Genomic DNA, 16,314 nt, shown 5'->3' with positions numbered 1-16,314 from the left:
TGTACACCATGATTGTTTTCCCTTGATCCCCCCCAATATGTCATAGAGTCATAGTCAATATTGTCATATCGTGGCTCTATCATGGTATTGTTCGCCAAATATATTTCGTCTTTGCTTTGTAGTATTCATACATTTGTATCTAACTTAAAGGTGCCATATTTTACCAAACCAACTTTTTGTAGAATTCGTGATGTAATATTGGCTCTGTGGTGCCTCAGTAAACGTGAAATATGAATTAAAATTGTGCATGCATTCCCGGGTCGCAGGCGTTTTTCTGCCGAGAAGCCTGAATTCACGTAATTGGAATTTCCCGAGCTTATCTACATCACTAGCGAAGATATCCGCCTTCCCTTCCTGCTCCAAACAGCGCTGTACATCCAAGCGTGTTTCAAGGACGCAGCTCCGGTGGATCGCGGGGAGCCGCCCTCTGTCTCGTCGCCCAGGGCCTCGCCATCCGCTCTTTGCCAAACTGCCCGAAAACATCCAGAGACTGAAGGAAATCTGGGCTCATCATCTCATCCAGCCCTCAGGCCCTGCCACTGAGGTGTTTTTGGAACCACCTTGGCAGCTTCGATCCCAGAGATAGGAGAGTCCACCTCAGAGTCCCCAGACTCTGCTTCCCATGAACCCTCCAAGACACTGCTGAGGGTGTAGAGCTCGTTCACTGGTCCATGGCCAGGACAAAACCCCCACTGCGCCTCCTGAATCTGAGATTCATCTTCCTGACATGGGTTTTGGGTAGGGTAAACCCTAACCGTAGACCCAGATGAGTAAGAGTCATCCCTCCTCTCAGTGGCTCAATTAGCTGCAATAATATTAGCAGTTCTTTGCAGAGGATTAAAAAAAATATGCCTCTGAGTACTGTGATATTGTATGTCTACATGCGTTGTGCCACCGTTTGTGTTCAACTCTCCGTTGCTCAGGGGATATAACTGGGGCTTGGACTCGCCCTCTAATCCTGATTCACTATTCATATTGACAGTAACAAGTACGAAATCCCATTTGATTATTGGAAAACTATCTAGCTGAAGCACCCCGGTTAAGTCCCGGTCGCAGTCTTTTTGGGATTGCAGATTTTTGCACCACAAAAGAGACTACGCTGACGCATTGTGAAAAACGAATGTTTAAAACATCTTGCTTTCATACAAATGCACTTATATAGCACTTCACAATTGCACACATTCTTCATTCATTCCACAGTCTCACCCTAGTGGCGGTAAGTGTGAAGCTTGGCTTCAGTGCCGACGGCCCCTCCGACCACGACCAAACATTCATTCATCGGCGATGTCGGTTCAGCGTCTTGCCCAGGGACACGACGACGACATGCGCCCGTGCGCTGATACGAACCAGCCCCTCCTGTTGCAGGGTGTATGTACCACAGCACCCACAGCTTACTTTAACCAGGATCTCTCGCTGTGCTGTTACCAGTATTTTGGTTTTGTGCCTGTCGATGTAAGCCGTATGTTATTCTTTGACTTGAGAAATGTGTGATTCAGCATTTGTTTCTTTTGGTGGACTTAAATGCCAATTTGACTCACCACCTATTTGTACACTGTGACTATTGATGCTAATTGTTGGCTTGCCAATGGTGATTTCCATTCTTAAGGCAAAGTTGTTTAGTTTAGTTTTAAATACACAACATGTAATGAAGGTTTCTGTTTAGTTTGACAGTAAACTTCAACTGGGAGTAGCATTAAATAGCTTGAAGGCTCTTTTTTGAAGAATTGTCGACCATCTGCCAAAGTGCTGCATATTGTGAAGTGAGTTGATTTGAGTTGACTGTCACTCTTGTCTTAGCTTTGCGCTCACAAGTAAAAAACAAACAATTGGCAGAATAACGGCTCGTATCACGAAAAACTCATGTCGGGTATCTCAATGCACCGCTGTAAACATATTTTTATTTCTCCATGAAATGCTATTAAGCGTCCTTTGGTCGAGAGAGCGAGAGACATTATACGGACTTTGACAGTGACACAAAATTGAACCCAATAATTATGCAACCAATTTTTCAGATGTTTTTTTTCCAGCGTTATAGCCCCCGTCTTTTCAGTTAATGTTGAAAAGAATGGGAATGAGCATGTGCCGAATGAAATTTACTCAATTATAACGTGCACTTGTGTTACATTTGTACCAGTGTCGTTTGAACGCCTGTTAATAAGATTAATGGAGCAAAGGGAGATGAATCGCATTAGACATGGCCATGCTTACATCATGAAATCATTTATTTGAGTACCACAGTATCTGTCGCAACATTGAGGCACTGGGCTTGGAAAGCAAAACTTTCCGCTGGTCGTGATATGCAGAAAAACTGATTTTTCACATTTTAAATACAATTCCAGTTCGTACCCATCTAAAACCATTCAATTTTTGCTACGTTTGATTGTGATAGTCGAAAGGCTGCAAAAGGAGGGAAGAGAGAAGGCCGACACAAGAATCAGGTTTTTGAGCTGTGATATGTACAGTCGTAAGAGTTGGTTAATTTCATGTGATGTCATTTCAGCCATTTGGCACTTTTTCTAACCACACTTGTAGTTCAAATGAAACTCAAAAGAATATGAGATTGCTCCAAAAATGCCCGGTGTCCACGTTTCATCAGTGGAAAGCCATGACAGAATGTCAGAAACGTGAGGGACCTCATCAGAACACGATGGACCGGGATCGAATATAATAGCACCCTTGGTAAACTACGAGCCGAAACGTGGTGCGCCTTGGAGCCTCTGGGACGCGTGCGGCGCCGTACCCCCCGCGGCCCATCACAGAGTCTGTGAGAAATCTTACCAAGACTTGAATGTGAACAGAAAAACATGGCCAACATCCCACAGCGCACTGGTTTGGGAAAACAAACGTAGCCTTGGCTGCTACGGATATAGTATAAACTTAGCCTAAAATAGGATTTTAAAGTTGTGTGCAATTATGTGCATATCACAAACACAAGCTGCAAGTGTTTGCCTTCCAAGCCCCAATGCCTAAATTTAAGTCAAGATAAGACTATACAAGGGTAGGAAATGTGCCTTCCCACACCTCTGCCTTGTCACTCATGGTGACCGCATGTATTTAAGCTTGTGTCTCATTCTGTCTCAATGCCAATTCGTTGTCATCATGATTAGCTTATTATTACTCGAAACATTTCAGACCAATACCATTTTGTTTTGGCAGATCTCCAAAGAAATATTCTACGGAAGCCACAGTCCGGTCCACAGACTGTCGTCGTCCAGTCGTGGTACCTTTCAGAGCTTGCAAGGCTCCATGTCTCCGCCCATGGTGCGTTCCATGCCCTCCTCTCCGTCCAGAATGGCCTACGGTGGGAGGAGTACACAAGGCTTAGTGGGAGCGGTGGATGCGGGTTCCACCGCATTACACCGAGACCGGCTCTCAGGCGCAGGACCATCCAGCTGTTTGTGCACCAGCAGCAGTGCCATACTAGAGAGGAGAGACGTCAAGCCTGGTAAATGATTCATAAATAAATGCATACATACATACACACACGTACAATCCCGCTTCACTCTCGTAAATGCAGTGCAATCATTAAATAATAATTAATGTAATCTTTTTATATAATGTGGATCAGGGGTGCCAAACGAAACCGGCCCACGAGAGGATACAATCCAGCCCGCAGGATCAATTTGAAAGTGAAAAAATACACAAGACATTCAGGTGGTGGGGAATAAAGATCCATTCATTTTTGTACCGCGTCTCCAATCAACCTAGCACGCGTGTTTTTGGGATGCGGGAGGAAACCGGAGTGCCCGGAGAAAAGCCACGCAGGCGCGGGGAGAACACGCAAACTCCACACAGGCGGGGGCCGGGGATTGAACCCGGGTCCTCAGAACTGTGAGGCAGACTCAAGAAATCTGAGGTTATTTTGTAAAATGAAAGATTTTCCTAATGCACTTGTTTTGATTTGCATCAAAAAAACGGAACAACTTATTGTTGTTTATTATTATACTGTATTCAGTATGGTATGATTTTAGGTGTCCGGGCCCTTTGACTTCACATAAGACTGTTTGTGACCCCTGAACTACAACCCCAATTCCAATGAAGTTGGGATGTTGTGTTAAACATAAATCAAAACAGAACACAATGATTTGCAAATCATGTTCAACCTATATTTAATTGAATACACTACAAAGACAAGATATTTCATGTTCAAACTGTCAAACTTTCTTGTTTTTAGCAAATAGTCAAGCTGGGACAGGTGGCAAATAAAAACTGAGAAAGTTGAGGGATGCTCATCAAACACCTGTTTGGAACATCCCACAGGTGAACAGGCTCATTGGGAACAGGTGGGGGCCATGATTGGGTAGAAAAGGAGCTTCCCTGAATTGCTCAGTCATTCACGAGCAATGATTCGGCGAGGTTCACCTCTTTGTGAACAAGTGCGTGAGAAAATAATCCAATTGTTTAAGGACAATGTTCCTCAACATACAATTGCAAGGAATTTGGGGATTTCATCATCTACGGTCCATAATATCATCAAAAGGTTCAGAGAATCTGGAGAAATCACTGCATGTAAGCGGCAAGGCCGAAAACCAACATTGAATGCCCGTGACCTTCGAACCCTCAGGCGGCACTGCATCAAAAACCAGCATCAATGTGTAAAGGATATCACCACATGGGCTCAGGAACACTTCAGAAAACCAACGTCAGTCAATACAGTTCGGCGCTACATCCGGAAGCGCAACTTGAAACTCTACTATGCAAAGCAAAAGCCATTTATCAACAACACCCAGAAACGCCGCCGGCTTCTCTGGGCCCGAGCTCATCTAAGATGGACTGACGCAAAGAACCATCCGGACTGTTATGGACGCAAAGTTCAAAAGCCAGCATCTGTTAATGGTATGGGGCTGTGTTAGTGCCAATGGCATGGGTAACTTACACATCTGTGTAGGCACCATTAATGCTGAAAGGTACATACAGGTTTTGGAGAAGCATATGCTGCCATCCAAGCAACGTCTTTTTCATGGCCGCCCTTGCTTATTTCAGCAAGACAATCCCAAACCACATTCTGCACGTGTTACAACAGCGTGGCTTCGTCGTAAAAGAGTTGCGTTGTACGAGACTGGACTGCCTGCAGTCCAGACCTGTCTCCCATTGAAAATGTGTGGAGAGGTTAATTGGGAGAATAAAATACGACAACAGAGACCCCGGACTGTTGAACAGCTGAAGCTGAATATGAGTCCAGGCCCCGGCCTTCCTTTTTGCTGTTTGCATGATCTCCCGGCACTTGCGTGGGCTTCCTCCTACATTTCAAAAACATGTATTTTAGGTTTATTGAAGACTAAATTGTCCTTATGACTGAAATGAGTGTGAACTATGTACCCTGCAACTGGCTGGCGACCAGTTGATGGTGTACCTCGCCTCTCGCCCAAAGTTAGCTGGGATAGACTCCAGCTCACTTGTGACCCTAGTAAGTAGATAAGCGGCATATAAAATGGATGGATTGATGGATGTTGTCTTTTTAAAATGGTAATGTGAACCAAGAAACGCTGTTGAGTCATAATTTGGCCAATTCCAATGGTAGCTCTACTTGTCTATGTGATGTTTTGGACAGAAGGGAACATTTCCAACTCTTTGATGTGTGCCTTAGATGAAGATGTTGGCAGCTGCAAGAGCATGGCCCTGGTCATCCACGGAGAGGGAGGCCTATGTTACCCAGACTCCTACTACTCCTCCCTCCAGGATGGAGGGAGATATCCCGGAGGGAGGAGCAGCTTTGCTTCCGCCCAGTGTAGTGGCACGTTGTCCCATGCTTCAGAAATGGTAGATGCTGAGGTCACTGGAATTCCTGGGGGCTTGCAGCAGTACCGTGCTTCCATCAAGCCCCTAATGGGCTACGGGGACATCATGGAGCACCAAACGCAATCCCTGGACAGGTATGCAGAAATAAGTAAGGTCCTCCTTCAAAGATGGAAATAGAAGCCGAATTTGTAAAAGATGTTTCTGAGGTGGATATTCCTCGAAGGAATGAAGATATTGTTACTATTCCTCCTTTTCTTTCATAGAACACTCAATATTGAATTTTTTATGTAGCACATTGAACTCGAATATACTTTATGACATGTTATACTGTTACTTAATAACAAGCAGGGATAATTAACTGCCTCTACCTTGATGCAAGAAAGAGTATTAACGTCTCCCTTTGTGTCTTTTCATTGCATGAAAAAAATACTTGAAGATCAAAATCTGTGGTTGTATAAAAATAGTTTATCAAGTCAATCGAAAAGTTTAAAATTGGTCTGTGAAGAACACAGACACATGCAGTGAATGGCTCCACAAAGACAGACTACGAAGATGTGGATTAACCTGTCTGTTATTTTGATTGCTTTTTCTCTTCCAGACAAAAGAGTAGGAAATATGGTGAAAGCCAAATTCCTCAGCTAGGAACATTGCCTCCCTCCCCACACAGATTGAATGAAGTCAGGATGAAAGAGGGACAGATCATTGGAGGCGTGGGTCTGGTCTCACCTGAGAGGATGTCCCCGATTCGTCGATCCCCGCGGCGGGAAAATGACGGGGCTACCGTGCAGATTATAAACAGAAGCAGAGGGAGCGGTTCGTCGTCGTCCGCTTCGTCCGTGTTTGCGGACAGCCCGCTGGGACAGCCCGAAAGGCTGATTCAGGGTCACATGACTGCCTTTGATGCTCAGAGGTGAACACAGATAAACAGAGATTAGGGAATTTCAAGATTCCATTTACTTCTTTCATCAATGGTATATTTAAATTGTTGAATTGTCTAAAAAAATAGGACTAATATGTATGTATATGGAAATGTATTTCAGTGAGAGAATGAAAGCAATGGAGGAGCAGATAGCCAGTCTCGCTGGGCTGGTTCACCATGCGTTGTCTGTGGGAGGAGATATTCCGAGAGCTAAAAGACTTGCCAGGTCTGAATATTGTATACATTTTTTTTTTTTAATCCATGAAAAGCCTAACAGGACTTTTGATTTGTTTTAGCTTCTACATTGGGAATTCCACAAATGTTACTTCACGCTTAATTTTGTTTCACGTGATACATTAGACTAGTGAATCACTGAAACATTGGGTCACTTGAGTCAACAGTGAGAATAGGATAAGACGACACATTTTGATAGATGACATGCAAAGCTGTTCCCCTGTTTTGGATTGAAAATGTAGTGAGAGGAAAAAAAACCTGTTGTTTGTGCCTATGCACCAAACAGCAGTTCTGAGTGTCCACCCTTTTTGGAGTCTTTGGAGGGGGTCGTTCTGCTCGGGGACTTCAATGCTCACGTGGGCAATGACAGTGAGACCTGGGAGGAACGCCCGCCCCCCGATCAGAACCCGAGTTGTGTTCTGTTATTGGACTTCTGCGCTCATCACGGATTGTCCATAACGAACACCATGTTCAAGCATAAGGGTGTCCACACGCGCACTTGGCACCAGGACACCGTAGGTCGCAGTTCGATGATCGACTTTGCGGTCGTGTCATCGGACGTGCGGCCACATGCCCTGGCCACTCGGATGGAGCTGTCAACTGATCACCACCCGGTGGCGAGTAGGCTCCGATAGTGGGGGAAGATGCCGCTCCGACCTCCTGGGCGCCTCCCTGGTGAGGTGTTCCGTCACGTCCCACCCTCAGGGATGACCCAGGATATGCTGGAGAGACTACGTCTCCCGGCTTGCCCGGGAACGCCTCGGAAGAGCTAGAGGAAGTGGCTGGGGAGAGGGAAGTCTGGGCTTCACTGCTAAAGCTACTCCCCCCGCGACCCAACCTCGGATATGCGGAAGATAATGAATGGATGGATGGATGGATGGATGGATGTTTACAATTGCCTTTCTTTAGCATAGAAAAAAGACTTGCTTATAACGTAAAATCAAAGTTCATAGGTGAAATAGTCCTGTAACTGTAAATAATATATTTACTAACTATATGTGTGTTTGCAGTGAAAGCCCTTGGAAGAATCACCCTGGTGAGTTTTTTTGATAAAGTAATGCTCTTATATCGTTATTCCAGTAAGACCTTGAAGCTCGACCACAATCCATTCTGTGATGCTGGTGTAACTTTGATTTAGTTGGCTTTCAAAACAAAGTTTAGCATTTGTCCCATTGACAGTTATTTGGGGAATATTTGGTTGTAGAGTCCAAACCATCATAAACAATGGGAAATCTGGAAATAAAAGCACAATGGATGATCTCTTTTCTCATGTTCATCTTTTGATGTCAAACGCAAATGTTTTAGGTGTAGAGCAAAATTTTGCCCTGCTCATCTGCCCGGTCTTGCAGAATGGTGGATCTGTATGGTTTTTTTTCGATGCTGGAACAGTTTGAAATGCTCCCTCTGTGGTTGTTTATATTGTGATAGTTTTGGGAAATGCAGATACTCAGAACAAGGTTTCTGAGGGGACAGACAGAGGAAAGAGAAGAGAAAAGAAAGGGGAAAAAAAACAACAACATCAGAACCATAGGATATAACTATAACCTTACATACGAGTCGTAGTAGTTCTTATCTGTGAAGGAAAGGTCCACCCTCTGAGGAAGGGTGTACAACTAACCAATAGGACAAGATGGGAGAGGAGAGGTACCGCTGTACAGTACAAGTACTGCTTTGTTTAATTGTGTGTTTTAGAAGCTAATAACTACATTTGCAACATTTCAAAATATTTAAACTTGCGTCTGTCTTTGATTTCCACCACAGTTCCATCCGAGCCGCAGGTGAACAGCGCCGTGACAGGCGGGATCAGCTCCGCCTCGCGGGCCCTTCAGGCTCCGACCACCCAACGTGAGCTGCAGCGGTGCTTGGCGCAAGTGAAGAGCAATGTGTCTGAACTACGACTGCAATTAAATCAACTCAGACATTTACAGGTAAGTGTCCATCCCGGGTTGTGTACATATTACTGGCCGAATGTCAAGGCGTTAATCACTCCACTTCACGCTTGTTCTTATTTACTAAATAGTTCTTTTTTTTCCCACAAAACATCATTCCATGAAGGTCTTTGTAAATTAGGGAACCATTTACAGGAAACTAATATACTGTAGTCCTCGTCCTGGATGGGGAGCCTGTCCACATGCTTCCCAACTAACCTCTCACTCACTGTTGTATTGCAGATATCACACCAGCAAACCGTGAAGTCCTTGTTGCACATGGCTGGCCAGGAATTGGCGTTGTTGATGTGTGATCGCTTGAGTCAGTCTGAGGAGAGGACATGTGGACGAAGAGCTGAGATAGAGGAGGAGAGGATTCGTTACCTTGCTACAGAAGAGAAAATACTCAAACAGCTCAGGTAATATTTTTACAGTTGCTGATGACGAGAACAATATTGTTCCACATTGTTGTTCCAAACGTGGATATTTCTGCTCAGTTCTAACTTGAGAAAACACCTCGCGGTAAAGGTCGCAGATGGTTTTGCTCTTGTTTTGGCTGCGCGTATGGCAACATGAGCCCTATTTTATGGTCACAAATAACTGTAAAATATGCATCTTGTTCTCGCTTTCTCTCTCTCTCTCTCACACACACACACACACACACACACACTTTAATAATGTCTGGTCAGCAAAAAGCTTCTTCTTTCAGTCATTTTAGCGGTTAAAGCAAATCATGTTTGCGTAAGGCCATATGCATGTGTTGTTGTTTTTTCCACTTAAAAATCGAAAGGGTGGCAGGTGTGTGTTGAACATGAGTTCGAATGTGATCTGTTACTCCTGAACACAGCCACATGGCAGTTATGAGAAGGGAGCGCATCCTGGTGCTACCAGATTTAGTTGCATTTATTTTTATTTAACCAGGTTAAAAACAGAGCATCTCTTTTGCATTGGTGACCGAGTCAAGAATGCAGCAAGTTAAACGTGAAGTCCAAGTCAATCACATTCAAGTTTATTTTCATCTCCCCTCTCAAAAAGATACAAAAATAAATCAGTTGAGTTATACACATTTTAGGGCTTTAAAAAGTTTGGAAATGATTTATTTTGGTCAAAATTCTTTTACTCCACAAAAAAAAAAAAATTTGAACAGGGGTGTGTAGACTTTTAGTTTTTCTCCATTGCAGCCTTGTTCCTGTTGAGCTGCCCTGGTGAGCCTCCAGTATTGTGCTGTTTAACACATAGAAACAAAGCAGTATCAGACCATTTGTTGGAGCTGAATTTGCCTTATATTGTTATTTTATTTATTATGTTTTCGATTAAGTGATATTGTTCAGCAATATCTGAATCTGCACATTCATATTTTAAACATGACTTTTTCTTCAGGAAGAAAAGGGGGAGGGGCTCAAGGGCCCTTTCGTGTCTTTGTGTGCACGTACGTGCCTGGTTTCTTTGTTTGCTCAAGACACACACACACACACACACACACACACACACCCCTGTCGTACAGAATGGTTTTCAACTTGGGAACTGGGTTGTTTATCCGTCTTATCAGTTTTGCATTTTTAAAATATCAAATCTGAATTTTTATAATGGTTTGGTATTTTAGCTTTTGCTGAGAAATTCTAAACCAATTTCACTGGGGGGGGGTTCTATTGTATTCTAAAGCCTGACCAAGACTGCAAATTAGTTGAAGCTATGCTTCACATATTCCTATATTTAAAGGCAAACAAGATCAGCAACACAGTCGGCCTATACAAATAACATTTATTGGAATAGGCTGCTGTTGCGGGCTTGCTCGGTTTTGTCTTGTGCAAAGGTTAAGAATGCAGTCAACTCAAGCTGACATAAACACCTGGTCTGACAGACTGCTATCATAAGTCAGGAGTTGGCTAACAACAGTTTTTAGATCGGGCGCTTAAAATCGAAAACTAATAAACTACATTTTTTCATGCATCTGAAGATTCAAATTAACCTTGGCGGTCGCATTGCTCAACCGAAGAGCATTGGCGTCCGTGTTAATGGGAAGCTTTTATTTTGACGGCGGCGACTTATTACCGTAATGCCAAGTACGAACAAAATTAGGGGCGGCCGGCTCGATTGCTACTTTGAGTACGAGTGGAGGCTGGCTCGGCCGCAGTCATTTTCGGGGATCCTTAGCCAAACCGATGTTGTTTTGCACAATGCACATACCGGCGCTATCTACCTAGTGGGGGCGTGTCTTTAGCGTCCTCCTTCACGCGCACCCTTTACGTCCGCATGCCGGCTTCAGCCACGCCCGCTTTTCCTCAGTATAAGCGGCGTGTCGGCAGGAAATGCTCCCAGTCAGTCAAGCGGAGCGCTCATCGCACGACAACAACTCTTGTGCAAACTAGCTGACCTATCAGAAACCATTCTTCAGAACTTGCCATTTCTTATTCTCTGCTGCTTTTCATGTGCTTGTTTCTGACTGTTCTTTCTCTCCATCTGTCAGTGAACTGGAGGATTATGTGAACAACTTACAATCAAGCACTGTTTCCCTCCCTGGCCAGTTGCCAATCAATCTGAGAGATGTGGAGGAGGGAGCAGTGAACTTGCGCAGAGCCGGGGAGTCTCTGGCTATTCTTAAAGGTCAGTGATAGTCCACCCACCCATTTTTTTACACCACTTATCCTGGCCAGTGTCACAGGGAGCTGGAGCCTTTCCTAGCGGACTTACAGCAAAAAGCAGACTACGCGTTGGACTGGTTGGCAGTCAGTCACAGGGCACATGTAGGGACAGACAATAATTCACACACACGTTTTCACCGTCACTGAGTGGAAACCGAACCCGTGCTTGCCTGCGCAGACGTCAGGTGAGTGAACCGCATTGTCAGTGATTGTCAGTCCATTTTAAACTTCAACAGTGGAACAGTGGCATTTAATGTTGGACAATCACATCTTCACGAGATACTATTTGGGTCTCTGGAATAGCTGCGCACCCATCAAGTGTGAAAACCCACAGCCAAAGAGAGTTTTCACGAGCTCCCTACTGCCGTGTAGCATCCCAGTGTGCCGCACGCACAAAGTGTCCAAAACTATTGTTCGAAATGTTGCCCCTTCTTGAATTCCACAGTTTCAGACCAGCTACTGGGACCATGAAACACGATTCATTAGTCGATATTTTACTTTGGTCTTGTTACAACCAAGTTGATTTTGACACTGTCATCACATGTCGCTTATTTTACTTTTAGGAATGAATAAAAGTGATTTGAACAACCGCAAACATTTAATGAATCACACGTGGACTTTTTTTTTAAGGAATACTTCTTAGCCTTATTTATTAATTAGTTTGTTTTATATGCAAATCTAGAATCACAGAAGAAGCAATAAACAATGATTGATTATATAATATGACTCCGTCAAAAGTGTCGGATTATTTGTAAGAAAATGAATTTCTGAAAGAAAAACTACGGACTGTGGAAAAGTATGGTCTTTAAGTGCTATTTAAGAACTTTAAGAATGTACTCTTGTGGACTGAATGAGGACCAATGATTTGAAAATATCTGACTTTTTTCTAAATAAGGCCCTATTTCATATTACTGTGCCATGTGTACTTGAGTTACTTAATGCATTTTACAAAACGAATCCGACAATGGAGTCATTGCACATTAAGTTCCTCTGTCATGCATCTCCTCCAGAAACTCAAAATGTCCCGGCATTTTTTTTTCCTGGCCCTGTAGTGCCGGACACAATTATCACATTTGAGCTGATCACTAGTATGTGGACCTTTTTCTGTTCACAATGCAGGTTGTTTTCTCTCTTTGGAATTCTGTCAGTGTTGCTGTCAGACCAAAAAAAAAAAACGAGTATATTAGTTGGACTCCAAACGGAACTAGTGAGCGGTTTATCGTTATGTGTCTGTCATAACATTGAGGAAGCGAACAAGTTAAATGGTGGGTGGCAAATTTGCACTGATGGTTTGGAGTGCTTCTTTTAGTCTTCAAACCAGCGTAAGAGCTGATGACAAAAACAAACCAAAAAAAGCTGAACATTGAGCTAAAACTTCACCAAAGGTCAAACTAGCAACTTTACATCACAATGAATTGGGACAAAAGTCACACAGACATTGTGTCACAGTAGAACAAACACTAACCTGGCGCCTCATCGGTGGGCAGGGAAAGGAATCGGTTTATGGCATTTGGTTCCATCACTTTTTCCCGTTTTCAAAATTCACCTGTGTCGTGTGAAGTTACTATTTGTGCAGAAATGCCGAGTTCTGGTGCATACCCTACAAAACAAAAGGCTACAAGCTTAAAACAGGAAGTCGAGTTCAAACTTGCACATATAAACCATTTGATACGACAAAAGAGTCCCAAAAACTATCTGAACAATGATGTACTTCACTTTTAGCTGAAACCTTAATGAATGAATATTAAGTCGATTGGTTGCGTTCCACACGCGTTGCCTTTTAGTTCATAGGTTTGAAATTGATACTGGTTATAAATAGCCTGAGTCAAAGGTTCATTTGAGTTGATGCTGCAGGCTGCAAAGAAAATGGATGTTCATAATTTGGACACCCCTTATTTAAACCATGCCAACTTTTTTTTTTTGACCCAGCCTCTAATAAAAGTATTGGAATGGAGAATCGTTTGGAACCGGAACCACTGAAATTCAAACGATGCCCGACCCTTCTTGTGACACAGGAGATAAGCAGTATCAATGCTGGTTGCAGTGATGAGATATCTGGTTTTCCCCCAGGGGAGTTTCCAGAACTGCAGGTAAAGATGCGTTCGGTGCTCAGGCTGGAGATGGATGCAGTTCGTTTTCTCAAGGAGGAGCCTCATAAGATGGACTACATGTTAAAAAGAGTCAAAGCCCTAACTGAAGGTCTCAGCTCTCTACGCAGGTACTGTTTTCACATTTCTTTTCACTGGAGCAATATGTCACGCAAAATGGTGGTATAAACAGCAAAATCCAGCTGTTAAACATTTGTGATTAACAGATGCGTGTCAGAATCAAATCCCCCGTTCAAAGGCGCCCAAGCGGAACGGCTGAAAGTATCTGAAGCGGACCAAAAGCATCTGATGACCCAGAGTCCTCAGACCTCACCACAACCGCAGCCTCGATCGTCAGTCGGAGGCCCTCAAGCCATTCCGTCGTCCTCTTTAACTCAGCCTAAGCTCAACTATGCAGTCTCAGCTTCCCCAGCCACTGCGCACGGAGTTAAGACGACTCCAGCCACTGTGATCCAGGCCCACCGGCACAGCCCACCACTGAACCACACCCATGGGAGAGACCTACCAACTGTGGCCAAGGTACTACTGTCGAGAAACTTAAGTGTCTCGAATCAATTCATAATCCAGGTATTGCGATGTGATCACGGTCAACAGTCTTCTCTTTTCTGCACGGCGAAGGTTTTCACCTTCTGGTGTTGAGAAAAGCCGAATAATTGAATACCAATTTCAAATTGTCGGCTTCGGTTAAATCTTAATTGTGACTCAGGAAAACAATCACGATAAGACGTCGGGATTCTCATGACATTAACAGAATTATAAAACAGAAAGACGAGACGACAAAAAGCTTTGTTATCTCCTGGAGGACAAATTGAATTTCACAGATGATTTGACATGCTAAAAGAGGAGGAATATGCCAAGACTCTGGTCTTCAGGCCAAATTTCCAAAGGCAAACCTTTAGGCCAGTGGTAGTCAACGTGGTGTCGCCGAGCACCTGATTGGCCGCAGGGAGCCGATAGGTTGCCCACGGAGGGCTTTCTCATGCACGGGCGTCCAACCTGGAACTGTTGTATACTCACGATCACATCTCCGGTTAGTTATCGTTGATAACCGTAACATTACAGAATACAAATAAACCAAAATAAACTGAAATAATCAAGTCCCCACAGTCACTGATGTATGAGCGCACACACACAAAAGGGCAGCATAGGCGTCTTATGGTTAATACGATTGCTTCTCCCGTAAGTCACGAAGAACAACTGAAATCTGGCACAGTAGAAACAAACAGAAGTAAAATAACACTCAAAGTCAAGAAAGTTACAGGAATAAAGTTTTGTATTTTGAAGCGATGGCTGCGGTAAACTGAAACTGAAGCGCGGATGAATTAAGAGCAGTGGACAGTCGAGTGAGGCGGCACGTACCCCACCACAACACTTTCCAAAGCATCCTAATCCGACAATCATTTGCACTTTTCACTTTCTCGGGAGCCGTACCGAAGGCTCATTTCGACAAAATATTAAAAAGATACATATCCGTACGTGAGATATGCGAACGACGCTCACACCGTGTGAGAGAAAGCGCAACTAAGAGTTCGGCATGGATGCTGACTGTTCACGTACGGAAGCACAATGAATACAAAACGAAAAATTTTCGCAAACCTATTCGTACATTGAAAAGAGGCATTCGTGAACTGAGGTTCTACTTTATTGTATTTAAGGTGTAAGAAAGCTGGACTGAATATATTGTAAGAAATGCAGTCATGTGTTGTGAAGGTGAGTCCTCGCAGCAGAGAGGGCAGCCCTGCCCTGCAGAAGCGAGCCGCTCCTCTCCAGTCCGATGAACTTCGCAGAGCAAGCGTGCCGCAAACCACACAGGGGAGTCACACAGCAAGCCAAGTCAAAACCCCTTCGGAAACCGCTGCCGAACCTGTCGAGGTAAGCATTACGGCTGCTGAAGAGACCATTTACCGATATTTCTTTTTAGTGATTTATTTTAGTGGACATCTTTCCTACTGGGTGGTTTCTCTCTCTTTTTTTTTTTTCCCTGGCGATAAAGCGACTCATTTGCAAATCAAGAAGAACGTGGCATTCATTTTGTTGTTTTTTGTGAACATATAACAAAATTATTCTGAAGTGCATTTTTGAGTGCAATTTTGTTGAGCAAAATATTTGTTGACTGTTGTTCATCTGTCATTTGTACAGATTTCGAGATATTTTCAAATCTTAAAAGCACAATAAATTTATGAACATACTTGCCAATGTTTTTTTTAAAGCGAATAATTGTCTTTAAAAATATGATCTTCACATAGTAAGCCACTAACCATGATTATTCATAATGTCTTAATAATAATCTTCATGATACAATGTAGCGTCTATGATGATGTTTAACTAGTGTGACTGTTTGACAGAATGCTGATGGAGAAACTCCGGAAGGAAGTCTGAGTCAAGAAACCAGCAGTGTGAGCAAGCATCTACCAAGCAAGCATCTACCAAGCAAGTCCTCTCCCAAAAATTTAGACGAGGTCCTGCAGGAGGCCCGGGCCAGTCTGATGAAGTCCATTCCCGATCTGGATTTGTCAGATACCAAAGGGGGTCACTCAGATTTGGCTCCTGGAGAGATAAATTGCTCGACTTCCAAGACAGAGATGGAGGAACGTCTCGACACACTGCAAGGTTGACTTTGATTTCTATGAAAGTCATGAGCAAGTAACCCGAAGCAGCACAAATGCTTATAGTACTTTAAAAGGGAATGTTGAACAGTGTGAATTCGTCATTCATTAGGTGAACAAATCTTATAGGACTTTCTA

At 43.6% G+C, this 16,314-nt stretch overlaps 1 protein-coding gene across 6 annotated transcripts in view; it reads left to right on the top strand.

The window, feature by feature from the left end:
• LOC133411750 (sickle tail protein homolog) overlaps nucleotides 1–16,314 on the top strand; it is a 60,020-nt gene that overhangs the window by 27,562 nt on the left and 16,144 nt on the right. For 5 of the 6 annotated variants that reach the window (XM_061694417.1, XM_061694415.1, XM_061694419.1 and 2 more), the window contains 12 exons: nucleotides 3,157–3,445; nucleotides 5,588–5,873; nucleotides 6,338–6,649; nucleotides 6,780–6,884; nucleotides 7,903–7,928; nucleotides 8,654–8,820; nucleotides 9,064–9,239; nucleotides 11,288–11,424; nucleotides 13,533–13,680; nucleotides 13,777–14,089; nucleotides 15,266–15,442; nucleotides 15,916–16,180. In XM_061694417.1, coding sequence (XP_061550401.1) covers nucleotides 3,157–3,445; nucleotides 5,588–5,873; nucleotides 6,338–6,649; nucleotides 6,780–6,884; nucleotides 7,903–7,928; nucleotides 8,654–8,820; nucleotides 9,064–9,239; nucleotides 11,288–11,424; nucleotides 13,533–13,680; nucleotides 13,777–14,089; nucleotides 15,266–15,442; nucleotides 15,916–16,180 — 2,401 coding nt within the window. The remainder of the gene's footprint in view (nucleotides 1–3,156; nucleotides 3,446–5,587; nucleotides 5,874–6,337; nucleotides 6,650–6,779; nucleotides 6,885–7,902; nucleotides 7,929–8,653; nucleotides 8,821–9,063; nucleotides 9,240–11,287; nucleotides 11,425–13,532; nucleotides 13,681–13,776; nucleotides 14,090–15,265; nucleotides 15,443–15,915; nucleotides 16,181–16,314) is intronic. The other variant, XM_061694418.1, reaches the window with a different exon arrangement.

Source organism: Phycodurus eques, chromosome 13, assembly GCF_024500275.1.
Source record: "Phycodurus eques isolate BA_2022a chromosome 13, UOR_Pequ_1.1, whole genome shotgun sequence".
Classification (NCBI taxonomy): domain Eukaryota; kingdom Metazoa; phylum Chordata; class Actinopteri; order Syngnathiformes; family Syngnathidae; genus Phycodurus; species Phycodurus eques.
This window is presented reverse-complemented; position numbering and strand designations above follow the sequence as displayed.